The sequence below is a fragment of the Mastigoproctus giganteus genome, chromosome 5, assembly GCF_048544385.1.
Source record: "Mastigoproctus giganteus isolate SK-2022 chromosome 5, ASM4854438v1, whole genome shotgun sequence".
Lineage (NCBI taxonomy): Eukaryota > Metazoa > Arthropoda > Arachnida > Uropygi > Thelyphonidae > Mastigoproctus > Mastigoproctus giganteus.
In genome coordinates, this window is record NC_143579.1 from 183,251,207 (window position 1) to 183,272,150 (window position 20,944).

Genomic DNA, 20,944 nt, shown 5'->3' on the forward strand with positions numbered 1-20,944 from the left:
TTCCCAACTGTGACATATGCCACATTATTATAGTATAATTCCCTTACCAGCATTACAAGCTCTGGATCGATTGCATATTTTGAAAGGCTTTCCATAATTGCATTCTTGGAACAGAGTCATAAGCCTTTTCTAAATCAATGAAGGCAAAGTAGGTATACTGATTCTTTGCTTTCCCTTTCTCCACTAGTTATTGCAGAATAAACAAATTGTCCCATGAGTGAACTGACCTGAATCCACTTTGTTCTTTGCTTATCTTTTACCTCCCCTCGTAATTTTAGCTGAAGTACTTTAGAGTACAGCCTGGACATAGTGCAGTTTACACTTAAGCCTCTATAGTTCCCAGGATCCTGCTTATTTACTTTTTTATATATGGATGAAATATAGCTTACTTTCCATCCTTCTGGTGGTTTTCTCAGCTATACACATATGTTAATCAGCTGTGCTATCAGATTGATTAGACTTAGTGGTCCATATTTAATTAGTTCTATTGCTGTGTTCCCAGGGCCTGGAGATTTTTTGTTCTTCATTAATTTTGCACAGGCAAGTACTTGCTGTTTCGTAACTGCTAGAGGTGGTAATGCTCTGATGTCGATATAGTCTTTCATTTAGGTAGGCCAACATTTTCCCATGTTGGCCTATATATAAAGTTTTTGTTCAATGGAGATTCATTTTTTTTTTTTTTTTCAGTGCTCTCAAGCTTTGCCAAGCTTCGAATGATTGTGTTCCTCCTAATGAGCTGTCCATTTCATGGCATCTTTTCTCCCATGCTGCATTTTGCACCTTTTGTATTCTTCTCTATTTTCCTGATTTTTATTCATTAACCATGTTATAAGCTCTTTTCTTTTCTTTCACCAAACCCACAATCTCCTTGTTCCACCAGTACTGTTGTTTATGTTTTATTCATAGGTCTAGTGCTTCGATAGCTGCCTTGTTATAGTGGTTTTAATGCTATTATATATACCATATATAACAGCATTTCACCTCTCCAATTTTTCCAATATGGGACAGATGGTTCTGAAGCCTTCTCTGGTACAGATCTCTAATACGGCCATGAGAAAGTATTTCCAGTTTATAGGCACTAGTTTCTTGTATTACCCTATTATCTGTTATGATAGTATTAGGTCTCATCTGAAGCTTATTCGGGTATTTGAAATAAGATATCTGCAATCACCAGGTAGTGGTCTGAACTGCAATTGGCATCTCTTATTAGCCTGCAATCTTTTGTCCATTCTGATTTTAAGCGAGTAATTATATAGTCTATGAGTGATTTCTGCTGAAGGGATGGTCACCACCATGTATATCTATGGATATTTTTGTGTTGAAAATAAGTGTTAAGAATTTTCAGGTGGAACTGCTTACAGAACTCAATAAGTCTCTCACTGTTGTCATTAACAATCTCCTCTCCAAAGCATCCCACTACATTGTCATTCCTTTTTGATCCCACCTGTCCATTTAGATCTGCCAAAACCATTTGTTGATTCTTCTTAAAGTCCATTATCCATTAAGTCCATAATCCATTATGCACTTAATGGATAATGAACCTTAAAGTATGATAGATAATGGACCTTAAAGTCCATTTTCTATCATAAAGTATATGATAGAACTTACCCTTTTTAGCATCAGGCACATCATCTACAGGTGCATACACACCCAACATAACCATTTTCTGGCCATGAATGTTGATAATGATTTTAATACATCTTTCATTAATTGGATCAAAGCTCTTAACAAATCCTAGTTTCTTACCCACTAAAATAGTAATAGAGGCATGTGATACAAGAAAGTAAGCGCATGAGTTTATGTAGCATCAGCCAAAAAAAAAAAAAAAATTTCACACAACCATTCCCTCTAAAAGTTTGTCCAGTTCCTCCTTGAATTTATTTAAGCTATCAATTTCCACAGCAACAGATGGAAGCTTATTCCAGCAATTAACCACCCGCTGGCTAAAGGCAAATTTCCGCACATCTATTCTACAACTGTCTTTCCTCAATTTGAATTTGCGTCCTTAGATTCGTAATCTGAGCAAGTGGAAGAATCCCATCAGAATCCAGTGGGCTCAACCCATTTAAGGCCTTATACGCCTCAATCAGATCACCTTGGAGGTGCCTAGTCTCCAGCCGTTGCAATTTGCAGAACTTAAGCCTCTCTTGGTAAGAGGCTCCCTTCAATCCCCTCACCAATCTTGTTGCCCTTCTCTGTACATGCTCAAGCAAATCTACATCCTTCCTAAAATGAGGCCTCCACACCTGTACGCAGTACTCAAGGCGTGGCCTGACCATTGCCTTATACAAAGGAATAATCATTTCCTTTTCCCTGCTAGCAAAATCATTGCAGCCTGTCTCCATTGCTTAGAAAACTTCATATCTGACTGCATAATTACTCCTAGGTCTTTTTCATTTTCTAACACCCTAAGTGCAGTACCACACAGTTGGTACGTTCCTCTGGGGATTACTTCTACCCATATGCAGTACATTGCATTTGTTAAACTTCAGTTGCCACTTCTCAGAACATCTGCCCAAATTTTATAGATCCTGTTGCAGTAGCACACTGCCATTACTGTCATTAACAACCCTACCAACCCTTGTATCATCTGCAAACTTCGACAATAAGCCTGATATACCTTCATCAATATCGCTGCAATTGATAAATATACAAAACAACAGTGGACCCAACGCCAATCCCTGTGGGACTCCACTAATAACATTAGTCTACAAAGAGCAGCATCTATTGATTACCACCCTCTGTCTTCTTCCACTCAACCGCCCTTTTATCCATTGTAGCAACTTACCCTTAATACCATTCTGCTCCAATTTGTACAGTAGTCTTCCATTTTAAAGACTAAATGCACAAGGCATAATTTGATTTTATCTCATATTATAGCTACCTTCACAACGAGATACCAGTTATTGCACTACTTCGAATAAATAACGTTTCTCTAGTAGAGGAGACTTGTTATTTATTCTCAGTGGGCACCACCACCACCACCACCACCACCACCGGAGCTTTATTACCCAGAAACGTTATTCAAAGTAGTGCAATACCTGGTATCTCATTGTGAAGGTAGCCACAATATGAGATAAAATCAAACGATGCCTTTACACTACTTATGTCGTTAAATTTATGGGTAAACTATGGTGTATTTACACCAATATTATATAGTTAATTTTGACCCATAACTTAATATGCCTTGTGCATTTAGTCTTTAAAATATTATCATTATCTTCACCATTGGTCATCTCTCATATTGTGGAATCAACTTCACAACTGTGATGGCATATCTGCATTATCAGGGTACCTGCTCACTCACCGATGAGTGAGCCAACAAGCTCCAAAACGCATCTGAGTGGTGGTGCCCATTGAGAATAAGTAACAATAGTCTCCTCTACTAGAGAAGCGTTATTTATTTGAAGTAGTGCAATGGAATCTGGTAGCACCTGGTATCTCGTGAAGGTAGCCACAATATGAGATAAAATCAAATGATGCCCTACACTACTTATGTAGTTAAATTTATGGGTAAACTATGGTGTATTTACACCAATATTATATAGTAGTCTTCCATGCACAACAGTGTCAAAAGCTTTCCTGAAATCCAAGTATATGATAACAAAACTATTTTTTGCATAACTATTTTTTGCATTCAGTTCCTTTGTAACCACATCATAGTATCCAATCAAATTTGTCAGACAAGACTTTCCCTTAACAAACCCATGCTGTGTCTGAATTATTGCTGCATTCTTGTTTAGATGATCCTGCAATGCATCTTTAACCAGTGACTCCATTATTTTACTCAGAACAAAAGTTAAACTAACTGGTCTGTAATTACTCGTGTCACCCTTCGATCCCCCGTTGTGAATTGGGGATACATTTGCACATCTCCAGTACGTGGGGACCTCCCCTGAGTCCAAGGATGCTGTTATAATTATGGCTAATGGTTTGCTTAGTTCTTGTTGCCGCCTCCTTTAATATAACTGGATAGATCCCATCCACCCCAGGTGCCTTTCTTATGTTTAACTTCAACAAGTTATCCTCCACTTTCCACTCAGTTATTACAAAATCATTAAGCACCCTGTTACAATTTGATAAGCTTCTGGCATTTTCCTTCCTTAATAACTCCTCATGTGTGAATGTAGATGCAAAATACTCATTCAGTTTGTTTGCTATCTGAGCAGGATCATCAACCATCGAACCATCGATATTAAGTGGACCAATCTGATTCATCCCCTTCCTTTTAGAGTTTATATAAGTAAAGAAATCCTTGCTGTTTTTCTTAGCATCCTATGCCAATGCCTGCTTTAGCTGTCTCTGATTTTTCAACCCCACTCCAGTAAAGAGCACACTCTCCAATCTGTTCATTACCTTTTTCCCTTTTCTTTGTTTCGGTCATGACAAGAATAATTCTTAATATTCATATTATGCATTAAGTAATATCATTGAAACAGGCTTACAAGGTTTACACAGGTAAGTGCTTTGTAAAAAAGATACGGTTGTATCATTTTACAGATATAGGTTGACTATTATCAACATCCTAGGTCAGTGGTTCCCAAACTACTTAAATCTATGGGCTCTTAATCTTAAATCTAGTCACCACAGCTCTGTGGGGAGGTGCATTGCTCTGCCGGAAGAGTCCATTGCCCTGTGGGTGCACGATGACCATGAAGGGATGCAGATGGTCTGCAAGGATGGACATGTAACCTGGACCATTCAGAGCTGCATCTAGACGTACCAGAGGTCCCAATGTGTGCCAGTTGTACACATCCCAGACCATTACCGACCATCCACCTGCCTGAAATTTGTCATGCACCTGTCATGTCAGTTCCTTATTGACATGACAGGTGCATAGCTTCGTGCGGCTTCCGCCAGATATGCATCCTCCCGTCTGCTCGAAATAACTGGAAACAGGACTCATTGACATTCAAGACTCAATCATTCAAGGTCCAGTGCTGATGTTCTTTTGCTCAGTTGAGGCATAGAGTCCTGTGTTGTGGTGTTAACAATAGGACTCTGGTGGGTTGGCAGCTCCCATAACCTACTGTGGCTAATGATCGCCTGTTGGTCTTGGTGGAGACATTTCTGCACATCCCTCGTTGAAGTCGGTGGTAATTTGTGCCACTGTCACTCTCCGGATAGCTGAAACAACGAAAGATAGACGTCCATGGTCATGTTCATCCATCACCTTTCTCTGCCCACAGCGCTGCACACAATGAGATGTTATTCAGGAAATGGCATATTCCTTTACACCCTTGATAGTGTTGAAAGGAGACAGTGCAATTTCTGTACCACTTCCGTGATAGAGTGACCCATGTGTCGGGCATCCACCACTATTATCCTTCTTTCAATGTCGGTTAAGTCACAATGTTTATCCATACTGATATCGAATTACTGCCTACGTGAATGCAGTGATGCTTCTTCTTCCAGCCACATAGCTCTCTGAGGAGCTGTTGAGGCCACCAACAAATTCCTCCAACTGTATCGATCATGTGCTACATGAGTGGCATTGAAAAATGTTCACTGATCCCATCCTTTCAACTAGTTGCAGGTCTTCCTCTGCACCTCTTCCCTTCGATTTTTCCTTCCATTATATTCTTCAACAGAAAGTGTTCCCTCCTTATTATATGTTCAAAAAATTCAAGTTTTCTTCTGTCGGTGCTATGAAGAATTTCAGGCCTGGCGATTTTATTTGATACCCAGTCATTTGTTCTTCGATCAAGGTAAGATATGCAGTATTCTCCTGTAACACCACATTTCAAATGCTTCAATTTTCTTCCCCTCAACTCTCTTCAGATTCCATTTCACATCCATAAGTGGCAACTGGAAAAATTAATGAATCAATGATTCTCAGTTGGTTCGTTAATTTTTCCAGTTGCCACTTATGGATGTGAAGGATAGAAGGATGGTACACTGCAGTGTACCATAAGGAAGGCAGGTATATAGGTACACTGATGCAGTGTACCTATATACCTGCCAAGCAGTGGGTATGTCCACTACCGAGAGGGGTGACAGCATCAAGTTGCCTAGGAACCAGGTATCCCATGAATTCTGTCGTTTCAGTATGTATGTGTGTGTGCGTGTGTGTGTTTCTCTGTGTGTATGTGTGAATAATTTCCAGTTGCGTTCCTGCTAGTGGAATCTGTTATAAACTGGTAGTAAACTTGATCTAATTGCATTTGCAATAATACCGATAGCTGGAATTGTGTGGGTTTTTAAGTTATTATGGTGAAATGTGTTTCCCCTTCACCGATATAAAAAACATAAATGCATTTTCAGAATCTTCTCTTCATTCCTATCATGTTGTGTTCAGTTGGGGTGATTCCACTTTCGACTGCCATTTATTGTAAACACAAAGGCAAATCGTGCATAAGTGAATTCGGTTTGTGTTATATACAATATTCTTCCCCTATTTATAAATTATGTATGATTGAATTCGTGTAGTGTAAACAAGTGTTATACGAGGACTGACTGTAAGTAGAAAAACTACTGTGATTCTGCAAATTTAAATGTTTTAACGTTCCTACAATATTAAAACAAAACCTAAATCATGCAGCAGATCATGTAATCAGCATACAGTGTGTGCTGAGCCCATCTGCTTCATGATTACAGCTGAAGGTGAGTAGCAGCAGCACCATCTCGCTGGTGGCAATGAAAGCCAATATCAATAAATTTTGCAGATCTGCATATTAAAAATATAGCACATATGACTGAAATCAAATACGTGCTATATCTTTGATATGTAAATTTTTAGGGATTTGGTCCTAAAACAAAAAAATATTTCCAATAAAATAGATACAAGTCTAATAAAGAAGTTAAAGCAGCTGTTATGAGACAGTTGGCCTCTTAGCTGAAAGAATATTACTTAAATAGATACAAAAACTTGTTTAGTGATAGATAAAAAGTATTAAATTATGCAGAACATATGTAGAGAAATGATGCATCAAATTAAAGACTTTTTCGTCTACAAAGTATATTTTTCATTAATTTAACCCAGTGGTAGTCAGGCCTGGCGCTAGAGGTGCACAAGTGAAGCACTTGCCACAGGTGCAGCCTTTATAGGTGCTGCTAGATGCACTACTGCATATATATGTGTGTTAAGATATGATATGAATTAGAGATAACATGGGGATGTTATTCTCAGGTGGATAACCTGAGAATAACATCCCCATGTTAACTATTAAACAATGATTGAAAATGAAATTTTTTCAAACTTCCTAGAGTCAAACTTTTACCATAATAGTTTCTGAAGTTTTTTTTTTTTTTTTTTATTGTTTTCATACAGAAATTGCATGCTACAACCTGTCAGGTTGCCTACCACTATCTTTGCAACTATTTGATTTTTATCTTGAAAAGTAGCACCAGAAAAGTGCTCACACTGTGCTTGTTTAAAGTTTCAGGTTGTGTTTTAATTCAATAAACATTAACATTCAACCTTATATTCTCTCCAGATGGTTGCTACATCATGGGAAGTAAGATATGTAGTTTCAAATTTTGTGCAAAATGAAGCAGGCAAAATTTGAAATAAATTTGAAAATAGTAATAACTAATAGTATCGAATATATATAATTTAATTTTTTTAATAATATTTATACAGTTAAGCCTCTAAAGTGGACATTACTGGGTCAGAACAAAATGTCCACTATAGGGAAGTGTCTGCTTTGCAGAGGTCCATGGAACCAGTTTCAATAATTTGGAAGAATTAAATTCCCTGTAATTGGTTGCTTATTTAGAGTTTTTTTTTTTTTTTTCATTATTATTAATATTTCACATGTTTGAATTAATTAACTTTTAATAAATATCACAACTTTTAGTAAAAATGAATAAAATGGCTGTATTTAGAACATTTCATTTTGGCATTGACCTTTACTTGTCTTCAATCAAAAGCTTTCTGACCTAAAATTGACACATGCACATGCTAAAATGTGCATGTGTACAATTACGCTTGAAAGTATCCTATCCAGGAAAGTTGAAAATACCACGAGGACACCTATTAAATTGTCCACATTCATATTAGAGTTAACATGTTAACCAGTCAACATGTAATTTCCAATATTTCTGGCTGAGACCTAAGCCAGAGTGGCAAAAAGTGTTCCTTTTAGGGAGGTTTCACTGTATATATTATAAAAAGATATATGGACATGAGCATGTTTAAATTTCACACATTTAATGGTCTTTTAAGCTGGAAAATGGAAGAGAATAAGAGACTGATTTTTCTATTTATGCCTACAACATTTTTTTTGCAAGTTACAGCAGAATTATTATTATTATTATTTATTTATTTTTAAATAAAAGGTGTAAAACACATGACATACATAAAAATACTGCAACCCATTAAGAAAAATTTCACTTTTTTAAACAAATTCAACACACACACAAAACATTTTCAAAAGACTGATGTTTGTCACCTAACAGATGACCCACCACCTTTTTTGCTATAATTTGGGTACAGCCACCACCAGTTATTGTTAATGAACAAAGTATGGAGTAATTTAAATACTTTCTCGAAAAGGGTATATTTGAAATAGTACATACCTCAATTGATATTTGATCAATTTTATTTAATACATATATACAAGGAATATATATTCTATTCCCTTCGATGACATCAATAAGATCGTCTGATGTTGCATCACACTTCAAAACCACGTCAGCACTATGAATTCGATATTCTGATAGTATTGTCCTCACAGTATCTAAGTCAAGCTCTGACTGAGAGGTCTAAAAGAAAAATTGATAAATTAAACATACAGCACTACTTTAGAAATTTAAATCTATTACTGAAATATAATATTTTGATTAAAGTTATTTTTGAGTTCCTGTTTCAAAATGAAACATTTGGCTTCACATTTTCTGCAAATATCAGTTTCTACTTATTATCTAGTTAGTATAGTACACAGTAATCATCAGCAAGTTTGAACAGTCAATGTAACACAAAGATAATTTAGAAATATATACTAAATAACTAATGAGTGGACTGTGGTTTATTATTGTTAGACTATCACTTGATACCCTCTTAACAAAAAAAAAAAAAAAATCTACCAAAAGGTAGTCTATTAGCATAGATTGCCTTTTGGTGTTCATAGATCCTAGATAACAAACACATTAAAATGGCCCTGCATTAAATATATTTGTTTTTAAAAATATTTGAAAGCATTTCTATAAATTTGGCATTAAAGTTATTTACAAAAGACTTATCCCAACACAGCACTAACTTACTCATAATACAAACTTTGATGATGTTGATAATGATTTTACTAACAGAAAAAAGTTAAAGGAATTTATCTTAGAAATCTCTATTTAAAGATCAGTTTGAAGAAGTTTATTACTGAAATAAAACTGTTGAATTCTATCTGAATTATATTTTTCAGAAACCTTTTTTTCTTTTTGTAGGCTTGAGCATAATGCCTAAGGTAAAAAATGACCCTGAGCATACTTAAGTTTACTATACCAAAAAAAAACATGTACTACATTCAATTACCTACTATGTAGTTCTGCACTGAATTTGTGCCTCCACTGATGAAAGCATAAATTCAGAGTGGTTGGGCAGTATGCCAAGACAACTGTAGGAATGTCCCAGAATGTCTCCTACTGGATTAAATAAACAGATAATATTTTGTTCTTAGAATATGCAATGTATTTTTTTATAATATAATCCACTGTTAGCAAAGTAATTAACAGCAACATGATGGTGAAGGGTTAATGACAGATATTAAGTATATACACTTAATTAAAATTGTATGCATTTTGTATTTTATTATATACATTGGTCATTGCCAATTTATAAATGATGCCACTTTTTTTCCTTTTTTTTTTTTTTTTTTTTAACATTTCTGTTTTTATTATATCAGATACTATACTTGCAGGAAATCTAATCTGACAGTGGAATATCTACTTTAGAGATATACCTCTGAAAATTATACATATAACATATAAGTTAAGTTATATAGGAACTATATAACTTAACTTATTATTGATTTTAAATATACTTTTCAGCACAGATGTTTACCAACAATTAATGAAATACTTTTAATCCAAAAATCATGTAGTATAATAATGTTTTATTTCTTTTATTATTCTTTAATGATGATCCACCATGTATTATTCCCTTTCCAACATCATTGAAATTTTACATTTGCTAGGATAGATAGTGGTACTGACATATCTTCCTGTCAAAGAAAAATCACCTACTGTATGATGGTTAAATGCTTTTATACTTCCTATGAAGACTGCTGTTAAAAGTGCTAAAATGCAACCAACCACAAAAATACAAAACTAAAAATGAAAACCAACATTTAGCAAGTAGTAACCAGTACATATCCAGAAGAAGTATAACGACAACAGGATCCTGCAAGGAGACTGTGCAACTGCTGCCAGAAATACACAGAAAAGAAAATTTTTGGAAACCACAGTGACAACGTGATCTCACCACCTTGCCACTGTGATTGATTGTTTGTTTGTTTCGGGGTTTATTAGGTGCTTGCCACTGTGAAAATTCCCAAATGCCTGCATTTCTGTCATGGCCTTCTACCAAAGCTACAATATTCACTTTGAACTTAACAAGTACAGGTCACTGATGAAAAAAAGCCGTGAATTAGGGTTGAATTTGAAAGTGTCTGCAATTCTGCCTAGACACGATAGGAGGGAGTATATGATGAGAGCCCTGTCGATCAATTCGGCCCTGGAAAGATTGTGCAGGGCTCAAGGGGTAGAATTTTTTTCAGCCTGATCTGTACTTGTTAACAGGAGAGACTGCTTCTACAGGGATGGGATACACTTAAATAGAAAGGGTGCAAGAACGTTTGCTGATTCTATCAAGGCAGTGTGAGGTGGGTCGGAAAACTGCTAGAATCGGGGGGATACAAGGACAAATAGATTAACAGTAGCCATTGGCAGAGGTGAAAGTGATTCTTGCACTGCTTCTATTGGAATGAGCAGCAGCTTGGAAAATAAGATGCAGGATATTTCAGAGACTGCTGGGAATCATTGGGGTACAAGTAAACACATGGGTTGTGTTAGGGTAGCTAAGAAAAATAACAGGTGCATGTATACTTGTGTGTACACCAATGCTAGGGATTTAGTAAATAAATTTGATGAATTTGAGGTATTGCTCAAAACATCAAAGGCAGATGTTGTTGGGATTTCAGAGACGTGGTGTCACACAGATATAAGGAATGCAGAATTGGAATTTGGGGAGTACAATGTCTACAGAAAGGATAGACATGATAGGAAGGAAGGAGGGGTTATGCTATTAGTTAAGAAACACATAAAATCCAAGGAAGTGAAGCCAGTCGAAATCACTGGACAGTGCAGTGTCGAGTCAGTTTGGTGTGACATAAGCATTGGGAGATCAAAATTGAGAGTAGGAGTGTGCTATAGGCCTAATGACTCTGATGAGTATAATAAGAAACTGTACAGAGAAATAGAGTGGGCCAGTAAATCAGAAAGTCTTATAATGGGGGATTTTAATTTCCCAGATATTGACTGGAATTTGGGGGCTGGTCACTCACACACTAGCAAGGCTTTTGTGGATTTATTGGATGATTGTTTTCTACATCAGCATGTTCGGGAGGCAACTAGAGGAAGTATTACTCTTGAGTTTATTATCAGTAGTGATTCTTCATGCATTAAGAATCTGCAGATAAATGAACCACTAGGTGGCAGTGATCACAGTGTTCTGAAGTGGGAGTTACTCAAAGAGGTAACTACCATTAGGGGTAAAGGGAAGGGCTTTCGTAAAGGCGACTACGATGGACTGAGACAGTATTTAAATTCTATACAGTGGGATCAACTGATGATGCTACCAACAGCAAATTCAAAATGGGAAGCATTCAAAGAACTTATCTTGGAAGCTACTAGGCTTTACATACCAACTAAGAAATATTGTTCAAGGTTTAGGCCAAAATGGATGTCAGATGAACTAATGAGGCATATGGCAGAGAAGAAAAATGCATGGGATACATACAAATTAACACGTGACACAGAAGCCTATGATAGATACAAGTTGATCTGCCACCAAGTTACAAAGGAGGTTAGGCAGGCGAAGGCAGATTACGAGAGATCCTTGGCAAGGGATGCGAAGAAAAACGGCAAAGAGTTCTTTACTTATGTAAACTCTAGAAGGAAGGGGATGAATCAGATTGGTCCACTTGATATCGATGGGTCAACTGTTGATGACCCTGCTCAGGTAGCTAACAAACTAAATGAATATTTTGCATCGACATTCACACATGAGGAGTTATTCAGCGAGGGGAATGCCAGAGGTGTATTCAACTCTAGCAGTAAACTAGAGAATCTTGTAATAACTGAGAGTAAAGTGGAGGAGAAATTGTTGAAGATAAACACAAGAAAGGCACCTGGGGTGGATGGGATCTATCCAGTTATATTAAAGGAGGCAGCAATGGAAGTAAGCAAACCCTTAGCCATAATTATGAGAGCTTCCTTGGACTCAGGGGAGGTACCCATGGACTGGAGATGTGCAATGTGACCCCAATTCACAAGGGAGGATCAAAGGCTGACAAGTAATTATAGACCTGTGAGTTTAACTTCTGTTGCTGGAAAATTAATGGAGGCACTGGTTAAAGAAGCACTGCAGGATCATCTAGACAAGACTTCAGTTATAGCTCGGACACAGCATGGTTTTGTTAAGGGGAAGTCTTGCCTGACCAATTTGATTGGATACTATGATGCAGTCACAAAAGAACTGGATGCAGGGAATAGCTTTGATATTATATACTTGGATCTTAGAAAGGCTTTTGATACTGTTGCACATGGAAGACTGCTGCACAAATTAGAGCAGTGTGGCATTGGAGGCAAATTGCTGCTATGGATAAAGGAGCGGTTGAAGGGGAGAAGACAGAGAGTGGTAATTAATGGACACTGCTCATCGTGGACTAATGTTATTAGTGGAGTCCCTCAGGGTTCAGTATTGGGTCCATTATTGTTTTCTGTATTTATAAATGATATTGATGATGGTATATCAAGCTTAATGTCCAAGTTTGCAGACGATACGAAGGTTGGCAGGGTTGTCAAGGACACTACTGACACTATGCTGCTGCAACAGGATCTGGATAGGTTGAGCAGATGGGCTGAGAGGTGGCAAATGAAGTTTAACATTGACAAATGTAAAGTACTACATATGGGAAACAGCAACCCCAGAGCAACGTATCAACTCCATGGTACTACACTGACAGTGGTAGAGAATGAAAGGGACCTGGGGGTGGTTGTGCAGGCAGATATGAAGTTCTCTGAGCAGTGCAGACGGGCTACAAGAGTATCTCATGGTGTATTGTCAATGATATATAGGAATTTTTCTAGCAGGGATAAGGAGGTGATTATTCCCTTGTATAAGGCAATGGTCAGGCCACACCTAGAGTGCTGTATACAGGCCTGGAGGCCTCATTTCAAGAAGGATGTAGAGCTGCTGGAACAAGTACAGAGAAGGGCAACAAGATTAGTGAATGGAACAAAGGGGTGCTCTTACGAAGAAAGGCTTAAGTTTTGCGAATTACAGTGTCTGGAGACTAGCCACCAGCGAGGTGATCTGATAGAGGTGTACAAAGCCTTGAATGGTTTGAGCATGCTCAATGCTGATGGGATTCTTCCTCTTGCTCAGAATAATCACCTGAGAGGGCATAAATTCAAATTGAGGGAGGACAGATGTAGGATAGATGTGCGGAAATTTGCCTTTAGCCAGCGGGTGGTTGGTAGGTGGAACAGACTTCCATCTCTTGTCGTGGAAGTTGATAGCCTAAATAAGTTTAAGGCTCAGCTGGACAGGTATTTCGAATGAACAGATGGGTGAAGTGGAAGTGGTTATTTTTTATTTATTTATTTTACTTTATTTTTTTTTTTTTGGCTGATGCTGCATAAGCTTGCTTTCTTGCATCAAATGCCTCTACTAATGCTAAGTCAACAGCGAAGACAGAATGAACCTAAATTATGTGATTAAATATGGTTGGTACTCTGTAACCAATAAACAAGCAAACTAAAAAACAGAATGTAAAATTTACTATTGACTGAAATCACCCAAATTCCAACAGATATCCATCCTTCCAAATTTAGGAAGGATGGAGATCTGTTGGAATGGATGCAGAAAAGAGGAATAGAATTATTTGGGGTGGGGGTAATTATAACTAAAATAATTATAATTATTTTAATTAAAATACAAATTATAATGCTACATAATAGGGTTTATACAAAAACTGACTTTTTAAAAAACCGGTTTTCAATTCCAGTATTTCCCAAAAAAAAAAAAAAAACCCGGTTACACCAGTTTTTGAATTCTTATACTCTCTCACTGGCTACTGAACTTGGTTTTATTGTTTTCAGGGCATCAAATAATAAACCTAAATTCTTTGTTCTTTCATTGATTGCCTCAAATATTGAAAATTTGGCCTTCAGTGTCTTCGGATTTCATATTATTTCTTCAGGTTCCTCCTCAAGAAACCTATGAATTGATTTTCCATGGCTTCTTTTAGAGCATTGCCGTGATTAATAGTTTCTCCGTCTCTGATATATTCATCATCAGAATCTATTTCCACACAAGAATTTGGATATATTCTAGACAATATTTTTTCAGATAACTTAATAATATCAAGTTTTGAAACTAGTGGAAATACACTAGATTTCTTTGTTGAAATGTTTTGTGGATTTTGCAAATATAGCAAAAGGGTTACCAATCCAACTTGTCTTCTTTCTTGAATTCATACTTCTAAAGCATTTAATAATTTGGAACTAATTTCAGTCTTCAATTTTTTTTAGTTCATTTAACAGAAATTCAAATATGCCTTCACTTGTTAATAAATTGGCATCTCACCACCCTAAGGTCTCAACTGCTAGACGTACTGGTCCCAACACTTTAAGAAGCTCCATGATTTTATTTTAGGATATTGAACTTCATTCTACATATGAGAAGCACAAATATCATTCAAAGCTAAAACAACACATTCTTTTAATGTTATAAATCTTTCAATCATGGCCTCTAAACTATTCCATCTCGTTTGGCAGTCAAGAATCAGACTTAATTCCTTTCCTTTTTCTTGTTTTACATAATTGTGAAGGATGCTATCTCTTGTGGGAGATTTTCTAAAAAATTTGTAAAATTTTTCTAATTTGGAAAATTGATTGTTTGTAATTGTCAGACAACATAGGGAATCCACAGTCATTATCTACATCAAGAGAATTTAAAAAATCCTCGCAATAGTCATCTTCACACTACGTCATCTTCTGATTCCTCACTTGTAACATATACATCGGTTTCAGCAATTTCTTTATTTTTATATAACACATCAGTAGCTGCTAAGTGTATGGCAAGTGAATAGCATAGTTGATTAATTATAGGTGATAATTGGTAAAATGTTTTCATAATAGCAGCACCATTATTTGTTGCTGCAACTATGCCAGTTGCTAGATCCCAGTTAAAAATTTGTAGCCTTTCAGAAACTAATTCTAATGTTTTCTTAGCATCGCAGGAACTAGCTATTGGAACTAAGCCCAAATTAAAATCTTCAGCAAAACGGTGTACGTTGATATTCAAATATCTGCGATTTCTTTTGCTAGTCCACTCATCTAAAGTTACAGAAAATTTTTTCCCATTCTTCTTAATACAATCCAATTCATTTGTAGTTTCACATTTGGCATTGTCATAAAATGTGTGAATGAAATCCATTACTCGAGTGTTGTTTTTTGGTAATGAATATCCCCGTTGTTGCAAAAACTCTCATATGAACAAGCTTGTTGCAATGCTATTAATGGACAATTCATCCATTACAGCAAGTTTTGCTATAATTTCTTCTAAACTGCTCCTTTTTATGAAATTAAAAATACTGGCTTGTTTTGTGGGCAGGAGGAGGGTCCAGGTGTTTCTTGCTTGTCAATCATTTCTGTTTTCTTGTCGATTATTATTTTATGAACTGCTTTCAGATGATTATGGAGATTGCCGTAGATGATCCTTTGCAGCTCAACATTTTATAACAATGATTGCAGCATGCCTTGTCTTTTCCAACCTTTTTGAAATTATCCCAAACCTCCAACTTATTTGCAACATTCATTTTGGTCTAAAAATCAAATGAAACATTTTAAATATTTTTATCAATGACATTAATGTTTAATAAAGAAAGAATGTTATATTATTAGAATAAACTTTAATATATTTACTTCAGTTGTTTTTGTTTTTACTAACTAAAACAAGAATAATAACAAGCAATAACATAAACTTCCTATTCCAGCTTGTGATCAAACTCAAGTGAACAGAGCTGTCACGGCACGTTGTGTACTATATAGTATGCAGGACTAAACTGGTCTGGTGGGGTTTGGTCACACTGGTCTGGTCACACAGACTGACCGATGACATCAATACAGCTGATGTCATCGATCAGTCTGTGTGATGCCACATAGAATAGCATAATAGAATGAGATTGTGGATTTGCATGTCAAACATTTGCCTGACTCATGAAGATTAGTTTTACTACAATATGCTTGTGCCCAAGGCAATTTCAAGTCAAAATGCTAATGTTTTTAATTAATTAATTAATTTTTACATATTAATTCTAGTATCCAAAACTGGTTTTTTAAATTAAAAAAAAAAAAAAACGATTTTTGAATTTTACAAATTTATCCAAAAAAAAAAAAAAAAAAAAACCAGTTTTTAAAAATCAACAAACCCTACTACATAACTAGGGGTATTCAAACTGTAAAAGAAAAATAAGATGAAATTAACACGCTAAATATGAACAGGAGTAACCATACTGAAGAACACAACAAAAAATAATAATACAGTTGAGACCCCGTATCCGCTGATTCAGTTACCCGCAGTTAACCATGGAAAAAAAAAACCCGAAAACACTAAATACATACTACTCGTGTATCCAACACGATGCTTCCCTTTATTTTTTATGATGTTGATTTATATAGCTTATATAGCTTCCTTATATAGCTAGAATCATATAGCTTCCCTTTATTTTTTACAATGTCGTGTATGGTTTGGTCACCAACATTATAATGGTTCTTTACAGATTTAACGGATAGACAGTTTTCAAACTTCTGAATAATTTCAAGATTTTGTTTAATTTGAAAGCACAACTCTTGCGTTTGTCCATCATGTTCGCAATTTCTAAACAAACAAACAAAAAAAAAAAAATCCGATATCCCTGACATAAATAACGAAACAAAATTTGTCCTTTTGCAGTGTGACAGAACACAAGAATCAACGCGACACACTAAAACAAACTAAACATTTGGTCTTTTTTTTTTTTTGAGCGGCGGATGTGAAGACAGCGGGAGTTGCAAGATAATAGGCACATTAATCTCCCAACGACGACTTATAACGCCACTTCTCGTCACTTATTTACGACTTGCAAAATATCTGTTTATACCTATTCTAGTTATTACTTGAATTTTATGATTTCTGGTTGATTTTTTTTTTTTTTTTTTTTAATTTGGAGTCTTGAAGTGTCCCTGTTAATGCAATCCCGGTAAACCGAGTCTGCCGTACTTTATTATCACCGTATTTAATGTTGGTAATGTCTTACTGTGTGTTCAATTTATCAATTAACCTTTATTATACGTATGTATGTACAAGAAAATCAAGTTATACATGGGGTCAGCAGGTGTTTGCTTATATCCACGGTTTCAGCCATCTGGTAGGTCTTGGAACGTATCCCCCGCAGATACGATGGTCTTACTGTACAGGCAATCCCCGACTTCCGTAAATTCGACTTTATGTAAGCTTTTGCCAGCCGGTGTAAATGTATTTTGTATCCCGTAGGAATAAATGGAGGCACTGTGAAAACATCACACTGTGAACCCAATAACACATTGTTTTTTTGGTAATTCATTCTAAGACCTTGGAAGTTGAAATTATCACTATACAACTAAGCTATTTATCTCTCTAAACTAAAAGGTCATTTTTATAATGGCGCACTACCCTTTCATCGTTATTCATATATTCCATTATAATAATCAGTTTTGAATGGCTTTGTAGATATTTTTCTAAAGAACATTTCTGGAGGTCATGACCATGAAGCAATAAAAACAATTTGCACTATCTGCTTTATTGGGCTTTTCTGTTAGTGCATATAATTATAAATGGGTAGTAAACTCGATATTATTGCATTTGCGATAATCCCGATAACTGGAATTATGTGGGTTTTACGCTATTATAGAGAAATGTGTTTCTTTCACTGAAATCTTTTAAATCGTATAAGAAACATAAATAAATTTCAGAATCTTCTCTTCATTCCTATTTACTTATTACAATGATGAAGGGAAAGCGACCAACGGAAAGTGCAAAAGGTGACAGTGCTAGGAAACCAAACAAAATTAATTTAGAAATGAATATGAAAATGATTAAGAAGTAAGAAGCAGGACAAAGTTTGTCATCTATTGCATGGGAATTAAGTCTTGCTGCTTCAACAGTGAATGCTATTTCAAAGGACAGTGCACATATAAAAGAATATGTTAAAGGATCAACAGTGATCATAAAACAGCATTCAGCTGCTACATAGAAGATGGAAAAGCTATTAATATGGATGGAAAATCAGTCAGAAGATAGTTCCCCTGAGTCTAATGGCTATTCAAGCAAAAGCAGCAAGTATTTATGAAGATATTAAGGATAAGTACAGCAAACCCCAAGCCAAGTCTGTGACAAGCAACGGGTGGTTTAATAGGTTCAAGCATCGCACTGATTTCCACAACATTAAAGTATGCAGTGAAGTCGTCACTGCCGATTCTGCAGCAGCAGCAGAGAAATTTTGTGATGTGTTCGAAAAAACCCCTTCTAAATTTCTACAGCCCTCAACCTCTGCAGCGGCGTACTTATCAGCTGGAGACGCTAATTCTGGCAACGATGCTCGAAAGGTAAAACTTGCTGATGTTATGCCTGTCCCCTTCCTTTTTTGTAATTTTATAATTTTTGTAATTGCACACTTTTGTAATTTTTCCTATGAATGAGATAAAAAAAATTGAATAAATAATTCTATTTATACGTTTGTTGAACATTTCTTTTTTTGCTTCAATCAAATTCAGCAAGCACAGTTGCGGGTGCTGCATAAGCATTTAGAGAAATTCTGACTTACACAGAGTTCCGCGGAACACAACCCTTGCGTAAGTTGGGGAGTGCCTGTATATGGACTATGTGCTATACCAAAATTAAATGGAGCAAATGGAGCATCAGCATTAGCAGAGGCATATGGTGCAAGAAAGAAAGCTTATACAGCATCCAGCCAAAAAAAAAAAAAAAAAAAAAAAAAAAAAAAAAAAAGGAACTTCCCATTTCTCACCCATCCATTGCTCCAAAAGTTTGTCCATTTCTTCCTTGAATTTATTTCAGCTTTCAACTTCCACAACAGATGGAACTTTGTTCCAGCAATCAAGTACTCGCTGGCTAAAGGCAAATTCCTGCACATTTATTCTACACCTGTCTTTTCTCAATTTGAATTTATGCCCCCTCATGTTTGTAATCTGAGCAAGAGGAAGTATCCCATCAGTGTTGAGTGCTCAAACCATTCAGGGCCTTATACACCTCAATCAGATCACCTCACAGATGCCTAGTCTCCAGATGCTGTAATTTGCAGAATTTAAGCCTTTCTTGGTAAGAGCACCCCTTTGTTCCCCTTCTCTGTACTCGTTCTAGCAACTCTACATCCTTCATAAAATGAAGCCTCCAGACCTGTATGCAGTACTCAAGGTGCAGCCTGACCACTGCCTTATACAAAAGGATAATCACCTCCTTATCCCTGCTAGCAAAATTCCTGTAAATCATTGACAAGACCCCATGATCTGCTCGGGAAGCATAAATTAAATGTGGTGTAATCACATTTAATTTATGCTACCAGAGCAGGTCATGTAACTATTGTAATGATATCTCAAATTAAACAGCTTTATATTAAACAGATATGAAGATTGCCTAAATGCTGTTGTTTGGTTTTTAGCAACATTAACAACTAAGGCCATATTGCTCCAGGGATATGCGGCGGTCATTCCCTGACCTTTCCGCATCCTCCGTATTTGGTGGCTCATGGGCTCGAATCCCGGTCTAATCAAGAAGCATGTGCTACGCACTGCTGCTCCTGCCCACCTGGCTACGGAGGTGCCTACTTGAGGAGTGCTACCTTCAACCAAGCAATTAAAAATGTCCTTTGCTCAAGTTGCCATTTTAGTCTATAAGTATTGGCGATTGCTTATGGGTGATGCAGAATAGGTTTTCAATCATTATTTCAGATAGTAGTTGTCATATCCTTGCAAGATCCCATGCAGCTGTGCTTCCCTGGCAGTACTGAATTTTTTAATTTCATAGTTTTCATTTATTTCTTTTAATTTCTTAGTTGCAGATAAAAATTAGCACCTCATAAATATCACTTGTTTCATTTAGCAATAACTTCTATAAGTTTCTACAATTTCTAATGTTCTTGAGATGTATTCTTAGCCTCCAATTATGTTAATCTTAATTCACAACTTAATCTGGTTTACTTTGATTCAGTATCTGTTTTGTTAGCTCAAACTGGACAAATCTACTTCATTTCTGTCATCATATGCAGTTCACTTGAAAACTACAATAGTAGTAGTAGTAGTAGTGGCACATGATGCAAGAAAGCAAGTGTAGGAGCTTATGCAGCATCAGCCAAAAAAAAATCTTATTCTTTATAGGAAACCAAGTATTCCTCAAGGTGGAAACTGATCTGCTCTACACTTTTCAGCTTTAATTCTACCACTACTGTTCTGAAAGCTTCTAACTAACTGCCTATCCAGATAACATTAAAATTAGAGAAATCTGCTCCTTGGCTGAAAATCTAGATTAAATGACCACAAGATCAATAAGTACATCATATTCCTGACCAGCTATTTTAAGTACTTTTGACCAATCTGGTTGTAATGTCGAAAGGAGTTCCATTTCACATCAGTCCATTCGTGCATAATAAAGAGTAAAATTATGTATGGTCCCATAAAGATCTTGGAGTTC

General features: G+C 36.2%; 1 protein-coding gene across 1 annotated transcript in view; it reads right to left on the reverse strand.

Annotated features, from left to right (window-relative positions):
* The window catches only part of 128up (GTP-binding protein 128up), a 142,543-nt gene that overhangs the window by 43,372 nt on the left and 78,227 nt on the right, over positions 1 to 20,944 (reverse strand). Inside the window, exon 5 of the mRNA XM_090373569.1 lies at positions 8,521 to 8,706. Within this exon, the coding sequence (XP_090229695.1) occupies positions 8,521 to 8,706 (186 nt within the window). The remainder of the gene's footprint in view (positions 1 to 8,520; positions 8,707 to 20,944) is intronic.